Raw genomic sequence first — 25,419 nt, forward strand, 5'->3', positions numbered from 1 at the left:
TTTGGTTTTGGCTTGTGGTTGCCCTGTTTTTTAAGTATGCTAACCCCTTCCCATAATTGTGTGTTTTAGCCTGATGGTCCTGTAAGTTCAAACACTTCATTACTATATTAAAATTAAGAAGAGAAACATACAAACAAACAAACAAAAAGGGTTATTTACTTCCTAACATCCCTTGCCAAAAACATTTTATGGTTTTGATGACTCTTTTTTATTTTTTTCTTTTTAATTTTATTTTGTTTGAGGCCTGTTCATGATTAAATCTGTATGCTGGCTTATTTGAATGACCACTCTCTGATTGTGGTTTCCTCAGTCCTAGTTCTTCCTCTTCTTTTTTTTTTTCTTTTCTTTCTTTTCTCTTTCCTTTCCTTCCTTTCTTTTTGGTTTAGAGAAGCCCTTTCAATATTTCCTTTAACCTGGGCTTTATGTTGCTGTATTCTTTAAGTTTTTGTTTGTTGGAAAAAATTTTTATTTCCCCTTCTATTTTAAATGATATTCTTGCTGGATAGAGTATTCTAGCTTGCATATTTTTTCCTTTTAGCACTTTAAATATCTCTTGCCATTCCCTCCTGGCCTGTAGTGTTTCTGTAGAGAAGTCAGCTGATATTCTTATGGGGGTTCCCTTGTAGGTAACATTCTGTTTTTCTCTTGCTGCCTTTAGGATCCTCTCTTTATCCCTAACTTTGGCCATTTTTATTATGATGTGTCTTGGTGTGGGTCTATTTGGGTTCAGTTTGTTTGGGGCCCTCTGTGCTTCTTGTATCTTGAACCCAGTATCCTTTAGATTTGGGAAGTTTCCAGCGATAATTTCTTCAAATATATTTTCCATCCCCTTATCTTTTTCTACTCCTTCTGGAATTCCTATTATGCGTAGATTGGCCCGCTTTATATTATCCCATAGGTCTCTTATATTGCTTTCCAGTTTTTTGATTCGGTTTTCTGTCTGTTGACCGGATTGAGTGATTTCCATTATTCTATCTTCCACATCACGGATTCGTTCTTCTGCATTATTCATTCTGGTTTTTACTGCCCTTAGTTCCGTTTGCATCTCTGCAAATGAATGCTCTAGTTTTTCTTGGCTCCTCCTTATATTTTCTAGTTCCTTTCTGAGGGTATCTGCATTACTGTTCATATCTTCTCTTAAGTCCTTCAGTCTTTTCACTATTTCTCTTTTGAACGCCAGGTCTGTCAGACTGCCAAGATCTGTTTCATTGTTGACTGTTTTGGGTGAGTTCTCCTGTTGGTTTGACTGGGGGTGGTTTCTCAGCTTCTTCATCTTGCTTGTTGTTTTCTTTCTCCTGAGGGAGTTGTACTCCCCGTGATCGGGCAGTGTTTGCCTTGTCACTGCTGTGGAATATTTCCTGAGGGCTGGCGTTGTTGGTCAATCTTTTTTGAGGCAGTGTGGCTTTTCTGGAGTGTTGATGGGGCTAACAATATTTCTTTGAAGCAAAGGAGGAGTTCCTGAGGGCAGACAAGACTGGGAGGTCCACACCACGATGGTAGCAGATTTCACTTGGTCATGCAGAGCTTGCTCTGGTGTTTTTAGGATGTGGGGTTCTTGCAGGGGGTTGGCGGTGTTGGGCAGCTGTTCCTCAGGAGTGTAGCACCCCCTGGGGGCTGGAGCAGCTATCTGGGTCACTGAGAACCTTAGAGGCTCTTCCCTAGGGCAGCCCAACTCAGAAGGATGGCCTGAGAATGTAGGCAGATCTTTTCACAGTCTGGCCGAGCTTGTTGCAGCTTTTCTGGGCTGCAGGGGGTCCTCCAGGGGGCTGGTGGTGCTGAGCAGCTATTCCGCGGGAGTGGGGCACCCCCTAGGGGCTTGGGCAGGTAGCAGGGCCGTTGGAAACCCAAGAGGCTCCTCCCCAGGGCAGCCTGACTCAGAAAGACCGTCTGAGATCTTTTCCCGGCTTGGCCAGGCTTGTTGCAGCTTTTCTGGGCTGTAGGGGGTCCTGCCTGGAGCTGGCAGTCCTATACAGCTGATCCACTAGGGCACCCCCTGGGGGCTTGGGCGGGTAGCAGGGCTGTTGGAAACCGAAGAGGCTCCTCCCCAGGGCAGCCTGACTCAGAAAGACCGTCTGAGATCTTTTCCCGGCTTGGCCAGGCTTGTTGCAGCTTTTCTGGGCTGTAGGGGGTCCTGCCTGGAGCTGGCAGTCCTATGCAGCTGATCCACTAGGGCACCCCCTGGGGGCTTGGGCGGGTAGCAGGGCCGTTGGAAACCGAAGAGGCTCCTCCCCGGGCCAGCCCGACTCAGAAAAACCAAAACCGTCCGGGAATTAGGCAGATCTATTCACGGCCTGGCTAGGCTTGTTCTAGCTTTTCTGGGCTGCAGGCCTTTTCTCGGGGGCTGGTGGTGTCTGGTGCTGCTCTGTGGAAGTGTAGCCCCTCCAAAGGGCAAGCAGGCCTGTGCAGGGACAGCCCCTGCGGTGGTAGGCTTCAGGCAATTGTTGAGGCCAGCCCTCTTGGATGGCAGGCAGCCCCAGGTTCGGCGAGAGCATAGGGGGTGGTGGGGGTGGGGGAGGGGATGCACTGGGAAGTACAGCTTTCAGGTAGCTAGCGGGCCTGTAAGCTTGCTGTGGCATGAGGGGTATTCTATGGGGACCCACCCCTTCTTCTCTCCCCTCCCCAGCACGGGCGCAGACCAAGCTCTTTTCCCAGGTTCCATCTGATGCGGCTTTCCACTTCCCCGCCCCTAGAGTATTGCTCCCTTCCTCTGCGACAGCTTTGTTTTCTAGTCTCCCAGGCAGTCTCTGCCCCGTCAAATGGTTTCTAGATCTCCCAGGCAGTTTCCGCTCTGCCCCGCCCCCCCAGCCCTTTCCCGGGGACTAACCTCTGGAGCAGAGGTCTCGGTGCCCAGCCCCCACCCAGGCGTCTCAATTTTTGGTGACTGTGCCCGTAGTTCAGATGGTCCCTTCGGTTCTTGATCGGCTTTTCCATGCTCCATCTTACTGCTACACTCTTCTCTGCATCTGGAGATTCCTCCAGTTCAGTTGATCTTTCCATCGAGTAGGTGACTTTCCAGGGTGCGGGATCCCTTTCTCCTCCGCAGTTCCCTTTCGGGAGCGCCCTTCCCGCTTGAATTCACCTTCTCACTCTCCTCTTTTCTCCCGTTCTGCCCCATAATGTCACGAACTTCTTGCCGTTATTGGAGTTTAGGTTCCTCTGCCAGCGATTGGTTGCTGTTCTGTGCGAGTCATTTATTCTGTAGATGTGCTTTTTTTTGTTGTGTTTGTGGGAGAGGGCGAGCATGTCCCCCTACTCCTCCGCCATCTTGTCCTCTCTTGTTACGCATTTCTATGAGAAAATACCAAGGAGTGGTTTTCCAAAATGACTGTCCCAAAGTCCATTGCCACTAGTGGTAGTGTGCAGGACTTCCACTTCCACAGCTTCTCCCATGGTCCATAGTGTAATTTTTAAACAGCTTTACAAAAGTATAATTGATATACAATACATTGTGCCTATTAAAAATGTACACTCTGATGTTTCATCATGTGTATACTGATAAAAATCAGCTCAATCACGGTAGTTATGTCTGCACTCCTGAAAGTTTTCTCTCATGTCCCTGTGCAGTCCCTCCCTCCTACCCCTTCCTGTCCCTATTTCCCACTTCAGAGACTGCTTTAACTCACAGCACCGTCTTGACAGGAAGTCCTGGATTAAGCCCAAGGTACCCTGTCATCCATCTTCAAACTGACTTTTAGAAAAGCTGGACTAGATGGTCTATAAGCTTACTTCTAACTCATTTGTAAACCAAACCAGACCAGCTTGATTAGCATTCTGTATCTTTTCTGCTACCATGTTTTTAGGCAAGGGTTAGATGAAGCCTTAGAAAACCTCAGTGCTCTAAGTCACATTGCTAATAAGAAAGTAGGAATTTATATCACAATTGCTTTGTTATTACTATTTTCAGCTAAAGATTTATCTGATTAAACTTAACTGTAGTTATCATTTTAGTTGTAACTAGAGCTTAGGCATTGTATATTTTAATCTGTGATATAAAATTTCCCATTAACTTTTATTATTATAGTTTCCCATAGGAGAAAAAAAAAATCCCATGGTGAATTGAATTGGAAATTTTTAGTGGCAAAGTTGTAATGCTACCAGACCACAGGTTTTTCAAACACAAAATCAGTTATTGGCTGTGACAGTACCACATTTAGGAATACCTAATTTATACTTGGTACACAATTTTTAACCTTGTTATTTCCTTTTGTGTAGTGAATAAAGGGTAGTAATACTTCTCTTACATATGCTGCCATCATGTATTTAAGACAGAGAAGGTCTGAATATAGGTTAAAACGAGTATAAGTCAAAATTTATTTGAATGAGTGTAGTTGTTTATCAGTTCTCTGGGTCAGAAATTTTTGTTCATAAGTCTTGTTAAATTATAAGGTAAAGTTTAAAATTATACTGTGACAAAAGTGACATTGGCATTATTAGAGAATACCATGTTGGATGGAAGATCCTAGAAATGCAGTTTTTAATATTTGGGGTCCTATAAGTACAGAAGCAATTTAAATTAAGAGAATTATGAAAGGAAATTCCTACTTTAGGAAAAAAAGGATATATATTTACTACAATTTCTAAGTCAACTAAAAGGACCAGCTTTATTTTTATGTTTAAACTACATCATACTTATATTTGTGAGGTCAAAAGTTATTTCTGGTCAAAGTAATTATCATTGAAACTAGGGCTGAAATTGATATCTTTGTCTTTCATGTAACTTGTTACAGTCATTCCTTCATGTGACCACTAACTGAATTTGTAATGCGATCTAATTAATAAAGAAGTCTCAGATTATCTCTCTATTTTTAATACAGTAGAATACAATGTTGATTTTCAACTCCAAATTTAATCGTTTTTCTTCTTTATTCCTCTTTCTCATAGTAATCAAAGCAAAGAAGCTTTCATTGACTGGGCAAGATACGATGATTCACAGGATCACTTTTGTGAACTTGATGGTAATAAAATAAACTATTGTTATTATGTTAATTTTAACCCTTTAAAGACAAGTCAGTGAAAATACAGTCAGAGTTAAAGCTGTATTACACTGGATGTTGTATGTGGATCTTATTATCATATGGCATTTATAGAGAACTGTGTTCTAGGCCCTGTGCTAATAAGTACATTATTTCTGGGCTTTACAGCTACCCTGATAGGTATGCATTATTTTATATCTGAGGAAATTGAGCCTCAAAAGGACTGAGTAACTTGCCCAAGATCACACAGTAGCAAGAGGCTGAGATAGGATTCAGTCCCAGATCTGACTGAATCCCAAACCTGTCTTTTCGATGTAACATCCCATCTCCTATGGATGGCTCATTCATGCCACTTAGATATGGGTCTGTGAACATGTTACAAAAATGTTCACCCTGGAATTAGTTGGAGGTTTCAAAAAACTAACATGAAGACACCTTCCAAAATCGAAAGGGCGCTCATTTGACTTCCCCACAGCCCTCTTTGCAAGAGTCCCCTAGAATGGAACAAAGACAGGGTATTGTTGGATAGTAACTAGCAGTTCTTTTAACAGAAGATAATTGACGTGACTCAAAAATTTTTATCTCTAGGAGAATATTCCCAGTAATTGTGTTGAGTAGATTTAAATTGTTCATTTGGCCTCTCTTCACCTTATTATATTGTTATATTTTTGGTGGTGGGAAAGAATTTGAGGTTCAAGCATGCATATCTGGAAATAGGCAGCAGTTCTTCTGAACTTTTAAAGCACCTAGAATGCTCTATAAAGATTTTTTAAAGCTTCATATATTTAATTGTGCTGTTAATACAGTCTATAATGGAATAAGTTTCAGGGAGCTTCTCCAATAGTTTTGTAAATTGAGAAGATGCTGGGAAATGAAATGTTATTACCATGATTTATATGGTTTCAGCAAGGAGATTGCTAAAGAAATCTGAGCCAAGTGTTTGTTTTTGTTACTTGGACATAATGATGGGCAATTAATAAAATATCCATATCGTATTTAGAATTGGTAAAGATTTTACCAAAGCAAGCCATTGTACCTAGGGTAAGAACCCACATCATTGCCTACTCTTTCATTTGCTCTTTGGTTGTCAATCTGATTATAATTTGAGTGTTTAACACTTATAGTCAATTCTGCCCATCTTCTCATTTTACTTATTCTTCGATTAAAATAAAATAGTTTGGTAGTGCTTATTCAACAGATTATCAGATTAAAAAATCATTTCTGTGAATATACATTTCTCTTGTAGTAAAAAATGTAAATATGTATTTCTCTTATAGGTATTTAATTTAAAAATACTGTTCAATTGCAGGGATTACATGCTGTGATTAAATTGATGTGCTTGATTACCAGTTTTAATTTTTTAATAGTAGCTTCTTAAATTGTAGAAGTGGAAGAGACGTCAGATAAGAATTTACATAAAATCCTTTAAAATTTTTAGGATTAAGTAATTAAAATAACTACTACTTTTTATATTTTTTGTATTTCTTAAACATATGAAATTGTGCCGCTGGGTGTATCATCACTGTTCTTCTGGGTAGTAATGTTCATGCGTGTCCCAAAGATTTATACCTACAATTTAAAAAATACTATCAGAGCAGCGTTATAGTCATTGTTTAGTTATTTCAGTATTCTAAAATCATTGGATTAAAACAAAAACAAATCTAAGGAATATTCACCCCAGTTTATTGACCTATATTCATACACCCCTGCTCTTGGCTTTATCTTTATTTGGTTTCGTTTTTGGTTATCTGTATTTGAAAGGAAAGATGATCCTTATAGATCAAATAACAGGTTTTAAATAATTTAGCAGTTTAAGGTAAACTACTTTCCCCACCCCCATTTTTTATTATTGTCTCTATGCATGGCTTGCTGCTTCCTTTGCTTCAGGTTTCTGCTCAGATGTCACCTCAGCAAAGGAGCCTTCTGTCACCTCCCTGTATAAAATAGTAACCGCTTTCACTCTCTTTACACTGCTCCCTGTTTCCAGAGCACCAGGAACTTTGTGAGAGTACATTATTTAGTTTATCTGTTTGTTGCCTGTCTTTGACTAGATTGTGAGCTGCTTGAGGGCAAGGACCTTGTCTTTTTGTTCACAACTATATCCCTAGTGCCTAGAACAGTGCCTGGACATGGTGTGTGCCCAAGAAATATTTGCTGAATGAAGTGGTTGATTCATAAATAACCTAAATAATGCAATAGATATTTACTTTTATTTTTCTCCTTAAAACATGTTCATTGGTATGTTAAAAATATTGTTTAAAACAGTAGTTTCTAAATCTGTGTATCAAAATTACTTGGGTGCTTTATAAACCATAGATTGTCTTCGAGGAAGTTGTGTTTTAATAGCGAATTAGTAGCAATTGGGGGTAGCATTAGAGATGGAGGGTTGTAGGCTCGATCTTGAGTCCATAATCTAATATTTTTTTATCTTTGTCCATGAGCAAAAAGCCTGACACTAAGCTGGCCTGTGCAACCATCACGTTTAAGAGATATATGGGTTAGGAGGTGGGAAAGATGCTTCACAGCCTAGAGAATGCAGTATGGCTTCAAAACACTAACACTAAATTAGAACAGTGAAAGGAAAATCCAGTCAGGAAAAGGATATACTTGAGGAGGAGGATAAAACATTAGTTCAAGTTGATCACTTCCCAGAATTAGGAATTTTGATTCAGTAGAAATTCTTCGAATCCTTAAGTAATGGTTAGCCTGGTCGAAAAGAAAGAATAGTTTTAGAGCAGGTTTGTAGAGGAAGAGAAGAAGTTTTTGAGTGGAAGACTTGGTAGGCATCTAAGAGAATTATCCGAATGAATGATAGAGCTGTACAAATGGAAAGAAGTTATAGTTTAGGAACAAATTAAGATCAGGTTACAGGTGGCCCCAGGGAAGAAGGATGGGTGTATTTCATAGGTACCTCAACCTGTGTATGCTTTCTTCCACGTGCGTTCCTCACTCTGAAAGTCATGAAATTCTTGTCAGTATAGGTCAGGACAAACTTTTTCTTCTGTAAGTGGGCAGAGAGTAAATATTTTAGGTTTTGTGAACCATAAGGTCTCTGTTGCAACTACTCAGGTCTGCCATAATAGTGCAAAAGCAGCCCATAAGCAAATGAACATGACTTGTGTTCCTGTAAAAATTTCTTTATAAAAATACACAGCAGAACAGACTTGGCCTATGGGCTGTAGTTTGTTAACATCTTCTATAGGTTACCAAAACCCACCTCTTTCAGGATTTGAAAAAGTATTAAATTTTTAGAAACAACTTGATTGAATTAAGGGCATATACATCAAGAACATTTAAGAAAGTACATTTTACTTAAAATAATTTAAAAACTGATGTAATTGATATTACATGTATGACTCTCTGCTCCTTTAAAGTGTATTCTAAATCCATGTTATATCTGAATCCAGGGCTTTTTTTCTTTGTTGGTTGTTTAGTTGGTTTAATTGGGCAAAGAGGTTGATCCCAATTCAATCTTCACATTCACAGATGACTCTACACATGTGTAGGCTTATGTGTGTGCATGTTTTTTCTACATGTGTACATAAATGTATATGTCATTGAGTATATATTTATGTTTCTAAAGCTTATACATAACCAAGTCAGCATTGCAAGTGAAATTAAGAACAGCTCAAAGAATTTAAAATCTATAAATTAGTAAATTGTAAAAATTTTTAAGTGTAACTATAAAAGCCATACTTTTATTATTTGAATTTTTATTTTTAAATTAAGATTTTTTAAATTATTATTTTAAGTCTTGACAGTAAATGCCCTTAGACAGTTTCTGTTCATTCATCTGTAAATTAACTGTTTTTCTGTTCCTTAACTTATATAGTAGAATATCTATGTAATGTTAGTGCTGGAAATAGAGCCAGTATTCTTCAAAATCATGTTTCTATTGTCTGTAAGTTAGATAGAACTCATTTAGTAATGAAAAGTTGTAATTATCTTTGTATTCTTCCTACATCACAAAAGTACCTGGTAGTCCTTGGAAGGCATGGATCAGGGTGCTATTTTTTTCCCCCTTATGCTTATGGATAATCTCAATCTATGGTCATTGAATAGCCAATGAGTATTTTTGACTGATAGGTAATGAAAACAAAAGCAACCATATTTTAATGATCATGTTTGGTCTATGTTTCAAGTCAAGTGTCTATATCATGACACCAAAGCATGTAATAAAAGATTACATCTCTGCCAACATACATAGCACTTCAGTTTATAGGTATTATTAGCATAGATTTATGAAGCGTAGTCATTATAATTTTTCTTTAGGTAGGAAAGCATGTGCTTCCCTTTTTTACCCAGAATGTGAGCCTCAATAATTAAGACCATTTTTTCTTATCTTTTGTATCCCTCGGAGATCTCTATCAAATGTCCAAATAGTGGAGGTCTAGTAAACACTCATTTGGTTTTCAACACAGGAACACATAAGCACTGAGATCCTCTTGTATAGCGCTGGGAACTACATCTAATCACTTATGGTGGAGGATAGTGTGAGAAAAAGAATGTATATATGTCTGTGTGACTGGGTCTCTTTGCTGAACTGTAGAAAATTGACAGAATACTGTCAATAATGGAAAACCAGCTATAATGAAAAAAGAATAAAGATCATTGAAAAAAAGAAAATGGTTACTTAATTTTAAATGTGTCAGTAAGTTCTTGAAGTTGTGCCTGCTAACCAATATGTTAGCCAATTAATATGTTAACCAACACATGAACATTGGTAAAAATAAAGTAACTTTTTTTTTTTACCAGAACATTGTGTAACTCTATGAATGATCAAATTTGAAACAAAGTTATTGCACCATTTATTTCTTAAGCCCAAGTAGAGAGCAGCAGGGAAGTCTCTTTTTTAAATAGATATATGCCTGGGGTTAATGGATGCAAACTATTGCTCTTGGAATGGACTTACAATGAGATCCTGCTGTATAGCATTGAGAACTATGTCTAGATATACTTACATTGCAACACAACGAGAGGAAAAATTATGTATTCATGTATGTGTAACTTGGTCCCCATGCTATACAGTGGAAAAAATTTTTTAATAATAAATAGATATATGCTAACAAAATTAACATTTCAAGCATGTGTTTGGGTAGGTATATACATAAGCGTGCAATCACATAAAATATTTAAAAAGGTTATGATTCTGTTAGGTCCTTTTCAGTCTTGGAAACTTAGGAAATGGTTAATGTTTCTGATAAGGTGAGGAATGTTACATCACGTAAGAGAGCATCAGGCATCCAAAGGAAAGGGAGGAATTGTTTTTCCTCCCTCAAATTCAAGTTATTATAAATCCCGGGTCAAGGACAGTCACAAGTGTGCTAACCACTCTACCATTTAAGCTGGAGAATACTTGAACGGGCAGCATTTCTCTAACCTTTGAGTCTTGTTTGCTTGGTAATGCTAAGTTTTAAGTAAATGGCAAAATATGGATGGTTTTACTAATTGTTTCTTGTTCAGATGAGAGATCGCCAGCTGCTCAGTATGTAGACCTGTTGCTGAACCCAGAGCGTTACACTGGCTACAAAGGGTCCTCTGCGTGGAGAGTGTGGAACAGCATCTATGAAGAAAACTGTTTCAAGTAACTGGAGGGGGGAGGAGGAGGAGTCACTAGAGGGAGGGTGGAAGAAGAGGTATATTTGTTTCTCTTGGAAAAAAAATTACATCGAAATGTCAAACCATTTTATGTTTGAGTTTTGTACTTTTTTTTTTTTTCAGGCCTCGATCTGTTTATCGTCCTTTAAATCCTCTGGCACCCAGCCGAGGTGGGTTTTTCATATATTTCCATACTTTCAGAAATTGTTTACAAAATGCTTTTGTAACTAAACGTTATACTGCGAAGTTCTCTTGTGGCTCAGCATGTTAAGGATCCAGTATTATCACTGCAGCAGCTGGAGTCACTGCTGTGGTGCAGGTTCCATCCCTGGCGCAAGAACTTTTGCATGCCCTGGGTACAGCCAAAAAATAAAAATTAAAAAAATAAAACTTTATATTGAGAAAAATTGCAACTATTTTATATTTTTGCTTAATTTGAATAAGAAAAAGTATGAGTACTTCAAACATGTAAGATTTCCACATGTTTTGTATAATTATTGTCATTTATTGATGGTCTGATATGTGTCAGGCCCTAAAGTAGGAGCTTTATGTGAAATAAAGTAGAATAAAGAACTAATCCATATATATCAGTGTTTTTCTGGGGGAACTCTTAAAAATCTGAATGTCCAGCCCTGTCCTATACCAGTTACCAGAATATTTGGATTTGGGACCCAGGCATTGGTAGTTCTTTTATGATCTCCAGATGATTCCAGAATGCAGCCTAGTTTGAGAAACAGCAGCACATAGTGTGCTTCTCAGACTTCATTGTGCATACAGATTGCCTAGGAGCCCTGTGGAAATAGAGGTTCTGATTCTCTGGGTCTTAGGTGAGGCTTAAGATTCTAACAAGCTCCCAGGTGATCCCCAGGGTGCTTATCCATGCACCCCACTTAGAGTCATAAGGAAGTAGAGTATTATCAGAAAGTTAGGTTGCCTGAAGCATTGCTCTAAACCTGCACCATCCAAAGAGGTAGCCATTTGCCACAACAGACTGTTGAGCACTTGAAATGTTGCTAGTGAGGAAGTAAATTTTGTGCTTTATTTGATTTTAGTTTATTTAAAAACCGAGTCAGCAAAATATATTTTTGCAGTAAGTGGAACTTTATTGTTTTGGTAGAACTATATTAACACTTGCATCACACAGCTAATTGTTGATGTGCTGTAGTGCGTGTATATCTTTTATTTTTGAAAATGTGGATATTAAAAAATGAATTTTAATTACATACAAGGCTGGTGTTATGTTTCTATGATACAGCATTGTCATATACAGTTGAAAGTTATTCAATATTAAATTATTAGTTATATTCTCAATCTATCCTCAAATGAGAACTCAAACCTTGGGATCAGCCCTGTGATTGACATGCTGTTCTAATATTTTTTATAGACACAGGTTTTGATTTAGGGACTTGAATTCCTGCTCTAGATTCATCTCTTTAGGCATTTCTCAGAACCAGAGAGACTTAGAAATGGGTTGACTGAATGGACTGCTCTTAGATGTGCACTCTGTCACAATGGGACAAATAGTCCTCCCAAATTTATTCTGAAACTGCCTGCACAAGGTAATTGGAGTATGAGGAAGATGTGTGTGTGGCTTATCTTTTGTCTCTTTCACTACTTTTACCTCATAACATTTCTATTTCCAACTTATTTTATACAAGATTTTATAAAAATTGAAACAACACAAAAAGTTATATAAAGTAAAAAGGGAACATGCCCCTCACCCCTACCTGCCTCCATACATTTTTTTTCTTTTTCGTAGTACAGTTTTCGAAGGTGTCCTTCCAGAACTTTTCTGTAGTCACTTTTTTTTTTCAATTCAATTTTTATTTTACATTAAAGTATAGTTGATTTACAATGTTGTGTTAGTTTCAGGTATACAGTGAAGTGATTCAGTTATAGATATACATATATCTATTCTTTTTCACATTTTTTCCCATTATGGTTGATCACAAGATATTGCATCTAGTCCCCTGTGCTCTGCTGTAGGTCCTTGTTAGTTTAGGTCCTTGTTATCTATTTTATATATTATAGTGTGCGTATGTTAATCCCAAACTCCTAATTTATCCCTCCCCCTCCACTTTTCCCCTTTGGTAAACCATAAGCTTGTTCTTGAAGTCTATGAGTCTTTTTCTGTTTAATAAATAAGTTCATTTGTATCATTGTTTAGACTCCACATGTTAATTATCTCAAATGATGTTTTTTTTTTCTGTCTTACTTCACTTTATATGATAATCTCTAGGGTCCATCCATGTTGCTGCAAACGGCATTATTTTATTTTTTATCGCTGAATAATAGTCCATTGTGTATACGTACCACATCTTCTTTATTCATCTGTCAATGGGCATTTAGGTTGTTGCTTCCATGTCTTGGCTGTTGTAAATAGTGCTACTGTGAACATAAGGATGCGTGTATTTTTTTCACATTATTGTTTTCTCCAGATATATGCCCAAGAGTGGTGTTGTTGGATCATATGGTAGCTCTCTTTTTTAGTTTTTTTTTGTTTGTTTTTTTTTGGTCTCTTGTCTTTTTAGGGCTGTACCCGTGGCATATGGAGGTTCCCAGGCTAGGGGTCAAATCAGAGCTATAGCCGCCGGCCTACGCCACAGCCACAGCAATGCCAGATCCACGCCGTGTCTGTGACCTACACCACAGCTTACAGCAACGCTGGATCCTTAACCCACTGAGTGAGGCCAGGGATTGAACCCTCATCCTCATGGATACTAGTCTGGTTCATTAACCACTGAGCCAAAGTGGGAACTCCTCTTTTTAGTTTTTAAGGAACTTCCATACTGTTCTCCATACTATACCAGTTTATATTGCTACCAACAGTGTAGGAGGGTTCCCTTTTCTCCACACCCTCTCCAGCATTTATTATTTATAGACTTTTTGATAATGGCCATTCTGACTAGCATGAGGTGATACCAATTGAAGTTTTGATTTGCATTTCTCTAATAACTAGCAGTATTGTACACTTTTTCTTGTACTTTTGTCCATCTGTATGTATTCTTTGGAGAAATGTCTATTTAGATCTTGTAACCATTTATTGATTGGGTTGTTTGTCTTTTTAATATTGAGCTGTATGAGCTGTTTGTATATTTTGGAAATTTAAGCCCTTGTTGGTCACATTATTTGCAAATATTTTCTCCCATTCCGTGGGCTGTTTTTTTGTTTTGCATATGCTTTCCTTTGCTATGCAAAAGCTTTTAAGTTTAATTAGGTCCCATTTGTTTATTTTTGTTTTTATTTTCATTACTCTGGAAGGTGGATCCAAAAAGACATTGCTGTGATTTATGTCCAGGAATGTTCTGCCTATGCTTTCCTCTAGGAGTTTTATAGTACCCGGTCTTACATTTGGGTCTTTAATACATTTTGAGTTTATTTTTGTGCATGGTGTTAGTGTTCTATTTTCATTCTTTTACACATAACTGTGCAGTTTTGCCAGCACCACTTTTGAAGAGGCTGTCTTTTTGCCATTGTATATTCTTGCCTCCTTTTTCGCAGAATGATTGACCATAGGTGTTTGGGTTTATTTCTGGGCATTCCATCCTGTTTCATTGATCTGTATTTCTCTCTCTGTACCAGTACCATACTATTTTGATGACAGTAGCTTTGTAGTATGGTCTGAAGTCAGGGGGCCTGATTTTTCCAGCTCCATTCTTCTTTCTCAAGGTTGCTTTGCCTAGTCAGGATCTTGTGTTTCCATACAAATTTAAAAATGTTTTTGTTCTTCTGTGAAAAAATGCCATTGGTAGTTTGATCAGGATGGCACTGAATCTGTAGATTGCCTTAGTAATTGCCTTTGACAGTGTTGATTCTTTTAATCCAAGAGCATGGTATATCTTTCCATTTTGTTTGTGTCATCTTCGATTTTCTTCATCATTGTCTTACAGTTTTCACAGTTCAGCTCTTTTGCCTCTTTAAGGTAGGTAGGTTTATTCCTAAGTATTCTTTTTTTTTTTTTGTCTTTTTGTCTTTTTGCTATTTCTTGGGCTGCTCCTGTGGCATATGGAGGTTCCCAGGCTAGGGGACTAATTGGAGCTGTAGAGGGTGGCCTATGCCAGAGCCACAGCAATGTGGGATCCGAGCTGCGTCTGCAACCTACACCACAGCTCATGGCAATGCCAGATCCTTAACCCACCAAGCAAGGCCAGGGATCAAACTCACAACCTCATGGTTCCTAGTTGGATTCGCTAACGACTGAGCAACAACGGGAACTCCAGTATTTTATTCGTTTTGATAAGATCATAAATGGAATTGTTTCCTTAAATACTCTTTTGGACCTTTTGTAGTTAGTGTATAGGAATGCAAGTGATTTCTATGTATTAAATTTTGTATAATGCAACTCTACCAAATTCATTGATGAGCTTTAGTAGTTTTCTGATAGTATCTTTAGGATTTTCTAAATATAGTATCATGTCTTCTGCAGGCAATGACAGTTTTACTTCTTTTCCATTTTGGTTTCCATTTGTTTCTTTTTCTTCTCTGATTGCCCTGGCTAAGAATTCCAAAACTATGTTGAATAAAAATGATGCAAGTGAACATTCTTGTCTTGTTCCTGATCTTAGTGGAAATACTTTCAGCTTTTCTCCATTGAGAATGATTTGGGTTTGTCATAAATGGCTTTTATCATGTTGAGGGAGGTTCCCTCTATTCCCACTTTCTGGATAGACTTTATAAAAAATGGGTTTTGGATTTTGTCAAAAGCTTTTTCTGCATCTCTTGAGATGATCATATGGCTTTTATTCTTCATTTTATTAATGTGGTGTATTACATTGATTTGCTTATATTGAAGAATCTTTGCATCCCTGGTATAAATCCCACTTGATCATGGTGTGTGATCCTTTAAGTGTATTGTTGGGTTTGGTTTGCTATTATTTTGTGGAGGATTTTTGCCTCTGTATTCATCAGTGATATTAGTCTCATTTTCTTTTTTTGTGATGTCTTGGTCTGGTCTTTGGTATTTGGGTGATGGTGGCCTCATAGAATGAGTTTGAGAGTATTTCTTCCTCTGCAGTTTTTTGGAAGAGTTTCAGAAGGAAGAGCACTTCCCTAAGTGTTTGATTGAATTCATCTGTGAAGCCATCTGGTCTTGGAGTTGTGGTTTTTGGAAGTTTTAAAATCAAGTACTAAATGTTTTCAGTACTTGTGACTGGTCTGTTCATATTTTCTGTTTCTTCTTTGGCTAGTCTTGGTCTTGGAAGATTATACCTTTGTAGGAAATGTGTCCATTTCTTCTGAATTGTCCAATTCATTGGCATATAGTTGCTTATAGTAGTCGCCTATGATCCTTTGTATTTCCGTGATGTTAGTTGTAACGTCTCTTTTTTTCATTTCTAATTTTATTGATTTGAGCCCATTCCCTTTTTTTCTTGGCTAAAGGTTTATCACTTTTGTTTATCTTTTCAAAAAAACAGGTTTTAATTTCATTGATCTTTTGTATTATTTTCTTCATCTTTATTTCATTTATTTCTGCTCTGATCTTTGTGATTTTTTTCCTTTTGCTAACTTTGGGTTTTGTTTGTTCTTTCTAGTTGCATTAGGTGTAAGATTAGTTTGTTTGAGATTTTCTTGTTTCCTGAGATAAGCTTGTATCACTATAAGCTTTCCTCTTAGAACTACTTTTGCTGCATCCCATAGGCTTTGGATCATTGTATCATTGTGTTTTCATTTTTATTTGTCTCTCTTTTTATTTCCTCTTCAATTCCTTCATGATCCATTGGTTGTTTAGTAAAATATTGTTTAGCCTCCGCATGTTTGTGTCTTTTACAGTTTTTTTCTTATAGTTGATTTCTAGCCTCATAGTGTTGTGGTCAGAAAAGATGCTTGCTTAAATTTACCAAGGCTTGCTTTGTGGCCAGCGTCTGATCTATCATGGAGAATGTTCCTTGTGAACTTAATAAAGTGTATTCTGCTGCTTTCAGATGGAATGTTCTATAAATATCTGTTAAGTCCATCTGGTCTAGTGTATCATTCAGGATCTGTGTTTCCTTATTGATTTTTCTGTCTGCATGATCTGTCTCTTGATGTAAGTGGGGTGTTAAAGTCCCCCACTATTATTATGTTACTGTCAATTTCTCCTTTTATGACTGTTAGCATTTGCCTTATATATTGAGGTGCTCTTATATTGGGTGCATACACACACGCACGCAATAGTAATATCTTCTTGGATTGATCCCTTGATCATTATGTAGTGTCCTTCTTTGTCTCTTGTAACATTCTTTATTTTATTTATTTATTTATTTATTTTTTGTCTTTTTGTGTTTTAGGGCTGCATGGATGGCATATGGAGGTTCCCAGGCTAGGGGTCGAATCAGAGCCGTAACCACTGGCCTACACCAGAGCCACAGCAGTGCAGGATCTGAGCCATGTATGCGACCTACACCACAGCTCACAGCAAAAACCAGATCCCTAACCCACAGAACAAGGCCAGGGATTGAACCCACATCCATGGATGCTAGTTGGGTTCCTTAACCACTGAGCCATGACGGGAACTGCCATTCTAATTTTTTAAAGTCTGTTTTGTGGGGTGTTTTCCTTTGTTTTTGGAGGTTGGTGTTTTTGTTTTTTAGGGCTGCACCTGTGGCATATGGAGGTTCCCATGCTAGGGATCAAATCAGAATTGTTGCTGCCAGCCTACACCAGAGCCACAGCAATGCCAAATTCAAGCTGCACCTGCAACCTACACCACAGCTCATGGCAACGCCAGATCCTTAATCACTGAGTGAGGCCAGGGATCGAACCTGCAACCTCCTGGTCCCTAGTCAGATTTGATTCTGCTGCACCATGATGGGAACTCCTTAAAGTCTATTTTGATATGAATATTTCTACTCCAGCTTTCATTTGATTTCCATTTACATGGAATACCTTTTTCCGTCTCCTCACTTTTAATCTGTATGTGTCCCTAGAACTGAAGTCAGTCTCTTGTGGAAAGCATGTATACGGATCTTGTCTTTTTGTATCCATTTAGCTAGTCTATGTCTTTTAGTTGCAGCATTTAATTCATTTACATTTAAGGTAATTATCACCATGTATGTTCTTATTGTTTTGTTAATTGTCTTGGATTTGTTTTTGTGGGTCTTTTTTCATCCCTTCCTCTTTTGTTTTCTTGTGATTTGATTACTATCTTTAGTGTTGTGTTTGGATTCTTTTTGTGTGTGCATGTGTATCTATTGTAGATTTTTGGTTTGTGGTTCCTATGAGGTTTTGATATAGCAGTCTGTGTATATATACAAAATTGTTTTAAGTTGCTCGTCTCTTAATTTCAAATACATTTCTAATATCTTGCATTTGTATTCTCCCTATGATTGCTGATTTTGATATTATATACTTAGTATGAGAAGCTCTGATTCCATCCATGTTACTGCAAATGGCATTATTTCATTCTTTTTTTTTTTTTTTGTCTTTTTTAGGGCCACACCCATGGCATATGGAGGGTCCCAGGCTAACCCATATGGAGGGTTGAATTGGAGCTGTAGCCACTGGCCTATACCACAGCCACAGCAATGCAGGATCTGAGCTGTGCCTGCTACCCACACCATAGCTCACGGCAATGCTGGATCCTCAACCCACCAAGCGAGGCCAGGGATCAAATCTGTGTCCTCATGGGTGCTAGTCAGGTTCATTAACCACTGAGCCGTGATGGGAACTCCCCTTATTTCATTCTTTTTATGACTGAGTAGTATTCCATTGTGTATATGTACCACATCTTAACCCATTCATCTGTCCATGGATATTGAGGTTGTTTCCATGTCTTGGCTGTTGTGAATACTGCTACAGTGAGCATATGGGTGCACATTATCTTTTTCAGTGAAATTTTTGTCTGGCTATATGCCCAGGAGTGGGATTGCTGGGTCATATGGTGGTTCTATATTTAGTTTTCTGCTGTATTTCCATGTTCTCCATAGTGATTATACCAATTTACATTCCCACGAGCAGTGTAGGAGGGTTCTCGTTTCTCCACATTCTCTCCAGCATTTGTTATTTGTTGACCTGTTAATGATGGCCATTCTAACTGGTGTGAGGTAGAACCTCATTGTTGTTTTGATTTGCATTTCTCTAATAATTAGTGATGTTGAGCCTTTTTTCATGTGCCTGCTGGCCATCTGTATGTCTTCTTTGGAGAAATGGCTATTTAGGTCTTTTGCCCATTTTTTGATTCAGTTGTTTGCTTTTTTGTTGAGTTGTATGAATTGTTTGTATATTTTGGAAATTAAACCTTTGTCAGTTGAGTCATTTGCAAAAATTTTCTCCCATTCTGTGGGTTGTCTTTTTGTTTTTTTAATGGTTTCCTTTGCTATGAAGAAGCTTTAGTTTAGTCAGGTCCAGTTGGCTTATTTGTGTCTTTATTGTCTTTATTCTAGGAGGTGGGTCAAACAAGATGTTGCTGATCACTTAACTTCTAAAGCAGAAAATATACTTATTCATTTAATAAAAGCATTAAGTCCCAAGAAATACTTCATGTCTGTATTATGATATACTGAAGAGATGAGACTGCTGGAAAGATGAGGAGGGGGAGGAGAGCCCATATAGAAAAAGATAGAGGGAGGCAGAGGAGCAGAGAAGAAAGAGAAGTGTAAAAGAGACATGAGACTAGGTGAGGTGGAGAACAGGTCCCAGGTTATAGGTGGGTACTTATGAAATAATTGAATAGCTGTTAATAATGCTGTTTACACGCTTTCTCCACTGAACTGCTAATTGTTTCTTAACAGCTGTTTAATACTATTAATTATGTTTCTTCCACATTAATTCCTGAGCCATACAGCTGGGCTTCTACAACTAGCTTTCCAACAGCTTTTTTTGGTGACAGAACATTTTTGTTCCAAAAATGAAATCATATATCAGAATTCCACATAGAAAGCTAATAAAGGCAAAGCTGCTGAAGCCCAGGCTTATGGCCCCTCCCCTGTCTAGGCCACCCTGTAGCACCTACAGGGGTCCTTTGACAACAGTTTAGAAAGTGCTTTCATTAAGGTGCATATGTGCTGAGAAGCAGTCATTCAAAAAAGTACTCTAGCATGGAAACATGTGTTCAGAGAGAACTATGTACATAATGATTAAAAGGAGTGACTTTGTATGTTTGTTAACCATTGAAACTAGTGGGCTTTATGGTTATTTTTAGTTTCTCTCTGATGTTATTTATTTCATTAAAAATATGTGAAAATCTTATATTCTTTGGCCTATATTTTTGTAGGATAATTGCACACTGACAAAGATTCATGGTATAATAGTTTAACACACAGTAATTTTTAATCCCATATGAAATAAAGAAGATTGGAATCTGAATTGTGTAAGACATTTCTAAAATTCTGTCTTTTATTTTCTCTTTCAGGAGAAGATAATGGTGAGTTGAAACTCATTATGTTTGCTTCAAGTGTATAAGAAATGTTTCTAATGATAAAAATTTGATTTTTCCTGTTTTTTATTTAAAAGAAAGTATCCTATTTTTTTCATAAAAGAGCTATCAGGGATACCAAAAAAAAATGAGTATTTTTTATAATTTAAGGTTATCCTAGGAGTACCCATCTTGACACGGTGGAAAACAAATCTGACTAGGAATCAGGAGGTTTTGGGTTTGATCCCTGGCCTCACTAAGTGGGTTAAGGATCCTGCGTTGCCATGAGCTGTGATGTAGGTTTCAGACGTGGCTCGGATATGGCGTGGCTGTGGCTTAGGCCAGCAGCTGTAACTCCAATTCTACCCCTAGTCTGGGAACTCCATATGCCATGGGTGTGGCCCTGAAAAGCAAAAAAAATAAACAAATACACTTATTCTATGTTAAAAAGAACATGAAGACCATTTTACATAGGTGTTTAGTATAGAAACAGGATCACATTCCAAGTTGCCCTTTTTTTTTTTTTTTGGTTATTGTAATCTACTGGAATATAGTCTGAAGAAATGGAAAGAAGTTAAAATAATTTTATCAGATAATTTGTCTTTTGACTTTTCTTACTGACTTTGAAATTTATAACCTCATTTAGAATTATAACACTTAATCTTATGAATCTTAATTTATCAACAATTGGTCATTCCAGGTTACTAAATGAGTATTGATCATGGCATGCCCCAAAACACCCAAAATAATTATATCAAAAGAGTGTTTACTTATCTGTGTTCAGGGGCACTGTGATGGGCATTGTATGGGATAGAAAGGTATATAAAATATGATACCTTCCCTCTAAGAGCTAATATATATTGCTATATGTATAGTAAGAATGATAAGCACTATACATGAGCAATGATAAAGAAGTAATAGATACACAGTACAAATAGTAGGTGCTATAGCTCTTTAGAAGTGGAATAAATCCTGTCCTACTAAAGGAGGTGGCATTTGAGATGGATTTGAATAACGGACTGATTCAAGCCAGTAGAACTGGATTGTATGTGCTGCTTGGATGACAAAGTGGACCAGGGGTTGAGAAAGGGAAAATGAGGCATATTTGGGGAGACCCTGTTAGTAGTAGGAAAGACTTTACATAGAGGTAGTTTGAATCAGGAAGATGAGTAGAGGCCAGATTATTGAGCAGCTTGAGAGCTAGATTTTTCTTGTTAGTGGCTGGGGGTTTTTGGGTAAACAAGTAAGATAATGATGAATGATCTTAGTAAGAGTATGCTGAATGAATGAATCTCTATGTAGATGTTTGTGGTGTTTTGCAAAAGGTGAAGACTCAGGAGGCAAAGTAATTCCCCACCATCTAATTTATCCTTTAGCTTAGCTATCCTTGTTCAGCTCTTCTATGTGTTGAGTTTTTATCATCATGCTTTGCTTTTCACAATTCAAAAAAAAAAAAGAGGGGTAACTTAGGAAGTATATTAACTATTTTTGTGTTTATTGACTGCCATTTTTCTTTTCACTCAGAAGAACAGTGTTGGGCTAGAAATAGTTCTTTCAGCATTAGCACACACGTTAAGTCTCCTTCTTAGTCTAGTCATTAACTTTTTTGAAAAATTATTTTGAAAATTAGGGAATTTTTTAATTATTCCTTGAAACTTAGTAGTTTTAGATGATTGAGGAAATATACCCAGCTTTATTGGCTTAGGGAAAAAAAGGAACAATAATATTATTTTTGTATTATATTTACCGTTTTTTTCTGGAAGTTTTGAGCCAGTGCTATGGTTTTCATCAAAAGCAAATCTAAGATTGTTTCTTCCCCATACTTATGGATATTTAAGCCTTCAAATGAGTAAGATTTACGTAATACTTTGACTGAAATTTTTCTAAGAAGTTCCCATGTGGCCTAACAGTGGGTTAAAGACCTGGCATTGTTACAGCTGTGGCTCAGGTCACAACTATGGCATGGGTTCAGTCCCTGGCCCAGGAACTTGCATGTGCCATGGGTGCGACCAAAAAAAATTTTTTTTCTCAGCGTTCTCGTCGTGGCACAGTGGTTAACGAATCCGACTAGGAACCATGAGGTTGTGAGTTCTATCCCTGGCCTCACTCAGTGGGTTAAGGATCCAGCGTTGCCGTGAGCTATGGTGTAGGTCGCAGACATGGCTCGGATCCTGTGTTGCTGTGGCTGTGGCGTAGGCCGACGGCTACAGCTCCGATTAGACCCCTAGCCTGGAAACCTACATAATGCTGCAAGTGCGGCCCTAAAATGACAAAAAGACAAAATCAAATAAAAATTGTTTACAAGTCAAAATGTCATTTATACAAACATTCTCCCAGATTTACTTCAGTTATGTTTGGACATTTTTTCTAGAACCATGTTTTTTTTCTACTACACATGAAGCAATGGACATTTCTAGAAATATTCCTTAATCTGTCATAAATATTTTATAGACTTAATTCTTATTTATGAATGACCATTGAAACCCTTCAACTCAGTTCTGTACATGTGTTTGACTGTTTTTGTTTTGTTTCTTAGGAGAATCATTCTACACATGGCTAGAAGGTAAACTTAATGTCTGCATTTTAAATTTATTGGCGTCTTGCAAAAATTGAATATATTTATTTAATACATATTTGTAAGTTTTAGGATTTATTACCCAGACAACTAATCCTGGAAATATTTGAAAGAAAATAACATATTTTAGATTATTATGTTTGGGATAAAATTATTTGAAAATATTGAGGATATTGGTCATCTAAGAGCCAATGTTATGGAAATATACAGGGCAGATGCTTTCATCAGCTTTTCATAACTGTTTTCTAGTCTTATTTCCATTCTGTGTGTAATACACATCCAGACTACTTTTCTAGTAACCATTATGCAAGTCTGGTTTTTTAAGTAGAGACATTCTTTTTGGAAAGTGCTCTTTTTATATATGAAGTTAAAATTAAGGGAAGATGAATTAGAATTCAGAAGGTTTTAAACATGTTAACACATGTTATATAGTCTAAACTTGTCTAACTAAAGGATGAAGTAATATAGACCTCAATATACTAGTTACTTTGCATTCTTATATTTTCTAGTGTTGAAATTATAAAATGTTATTAATGGGAAGCTGAAAAATTCTAGGACTTCTTTTAAACTTGGGTTAATAAGTGGATATATGGAGCTTTTAAAAAATTTAGCAAATTGCCATTTTTTTGTGAAACTAGAAGTTCAAATATATTAGTGAAGGCTAAGTAAGTCAAATGATATAGGAAAATGGATATTTCATAGCCATAACCTTATAGGACCTCTACTGAGTTAATCTAAGTAGCTAATTCTGTTTTTTGTTTGTTAAGTCTATTGTGTTATGAACATGGTATCTCTTTGTTTTTAATGAGCTATTTTTGATATGCAAATATATTTTTAATTTATATTGATAAATTCCTATGTGGGAAGAGATAACTTAGTTTTTGTTTAATTAGCCTTATTCTGAAATAGAAATTGTGAAAAGTAGTATTTAGGTTAAAAGAGGTGGTCAGAAACTTTGCATATTGATAATGCAAGATGAGAATGAAATTTTTGGGCAATATCGGATTCTGGCTTGTACTGTATTGACCACTCTCCTAGTATCGTACTGCTAGGAGTCCCTGGATGTTGATACATGGTCCAGTGAGCACTCAACTTTTCTGAGATCTGGTTTTCTGATTTGAGGCATAAGTGCAGCAATAGTCATGCAACTTACCCACACTGTAAATATAGACGGTGCCTGTAAAAGTTGCTGTGAAAAATCACTAAACAATAGACACATGTCAAATAATCATTTTTTTGTGAGAGAAAAAAAAAATTGTATATTGGTGTCCTGTAATTCATTTGCTGAAAATGACTGAATGAAATTAAATCCAAACAGGAAGAAGAGCTCCACTTTCTAAATTTGAGTAGTTGGGCTGGTCAGGCATTAGGCATGGCAGCAGATTGCAGGTGGGGAGCAGCTCTCCAGCAATTTCCTGCTAAGTGCATCCTGGTGCATTCACGTGGCACAGGTTTTATTATTATGACTTTGCTTGAAGTTACCTAATTTTCACAGTTTATGGAAGTACGTACCTACTCCTTTCATCCCATTTATCACTCATCCTTGTTTTAAGTGAGGTGCTTTTGTGGCCTTTGCAAAAGAAAAAAAATTACAATTGCCTCCTAGTTTTTCATGTTCTTGTTTTTAGGCATATGAATTTTCGTGAGCTTTGCCTTGCCTATTTTCCATTCACTCATCTTTAGACATTTTGCTGCTTGGAGAGGGAGAATGGAAGGAAGAGAAAGTGAACTTCAAATCTGATCGTTTTGCTGCATGATAACAGATTTGATTAAAAGTTTTACCAGAGGAGTAGTACCTAATGTTTTATCAAAGTTATTCATATTGTTTATGTCCCTTTTACCATAAACATTTGAAATTGGTCATATGTTTTTACGAGGAAGCTACAAAATAGAATTTAATTTCTACCTTTTGGTCTCCATCTGTGATGATGAGAATGTTCTAGGAAGAATTCCAAATTAGGGAGTGAGATTGCAAAGTAATCATTTTCTCCTTTTAGAAGCTACTGGCTTCAGAGCTATCTATGGTAGAACATAGAGGATAGTAAATTGAAGATCTAAAAGGTCCTGAAAAGATACAAAGTAAACCACATACATACTCTTAACTTTTTAAAAATCCTTCAGCTAGTATTATTTCTTAGTTTTCATTGGTGAAGCCCATTTTTTCTTCATTTGGGAAGTCAAGACAAACAAATAAATAAAAGAAACAAATGTTGTTGGGTGGTAGGAAAAGGAAAAAGATAATTGTTCTGCATCTAGTGGATTCTAAAGGCTTATGTTTTGCATTCTTATTTATTTTTAAATTTTTCTATAAAGAATATTCTCCAAAAATGTTTCCCTTTCTTTATTGTTTCTTTATTGTGGTAAAATATACATAGCATAAAATTTACCTTCTAAGCATTTTAAAATGTATTTAATAACATTAAGTATGTTCACAATGTCTATTACTCTTTTTTTAAATTATAGTTGTCTTACAGTGTTGTGCCAATTTCTGCTGTATAGCAAAGTGACCCAGTCTTACATATATGTAGTTTCTTTTTCTCATTATCTTCCATCATGTTCTATCCTAAGAGACTGGACATTATTACTCTTTTCTTTTTCTTTTTTGGCCTTTCTGTGGCATATGGAGTTCCTGGTCAGGGATCAGATCTGAGCCTCATCCTTGCCTATGGCAGTGCTGGATCCTCTAATCCACTGTGCCAGGCTGGGGATTGAACCTGTTTACTCGTGCTGCAGAGATGCTGCTGATCACGTTGCACCATAGCAAGAAGTCCTTATTACTCTTATAATAGAAAAAAAAATTTGGGCCCCACCTATGACATGCAGAAGTTCATGGGCCAGGGGTTGAACCTATGCCACAGCAGTACAACACTGGAGAACTCCATGAGAAAAAATATTTTTAAATGGAGGCAGGGGTGGGATACGATGGTGAAATTATTTGGACC

At 37.2% G+C, this 25,419-nt stretch overlaps 1 protein-coding gene across 1 annotated transcript in view; it reads left to right on the top strand.

Annotated features, from left to right (window-relative positions):
• The window catches only part of ERO1B (endoplasmic reticulum oxidoreductase 1 beta), a 74,523-nt gene that overhangs the window by 29,682 nt on the left and 19,422 nt on the right, over positions 1–25,419 (top strand). The window contains exons 6-10 of the mRNA XM_047760460.1: positions 4,882–4,955; positions 10,437–10,557; positions 10,695–10,741; positions 19,900–19,911; positions 22,439–22,465. Coding sequence (XP_047616416.1) covers positions 4,882–4,955; positions 10,437–10,557; positions 10,695–10,741; positions 19,900–19,911; positions 22,439–22,465 — 281 coding nt within the window. The remainder of the gene's footprint in view (positions 1–4,881; positions 4,956–10,436; positions 10,558–10,694; positions 10,742–19,899; positions 19,912–22,438; positions 22,466–25,419) is intronic.

Source organism: Phacochoerus africanus, chromosome 15 (genome assembly GCF_016906955.1).
Source record: "Phacochoerus africanus isolate WHEZ1 chromosome 15, ROS_Pafr_v1, whole genome shotgun sequence".
In the NCBI taxonomy this organism is placed as follows: Eukaryota; Metazoa; Chordata; class Mammalia; order Artiodactyla; family Suidae; genus Phacochoerus; species Phacochoerus africanus.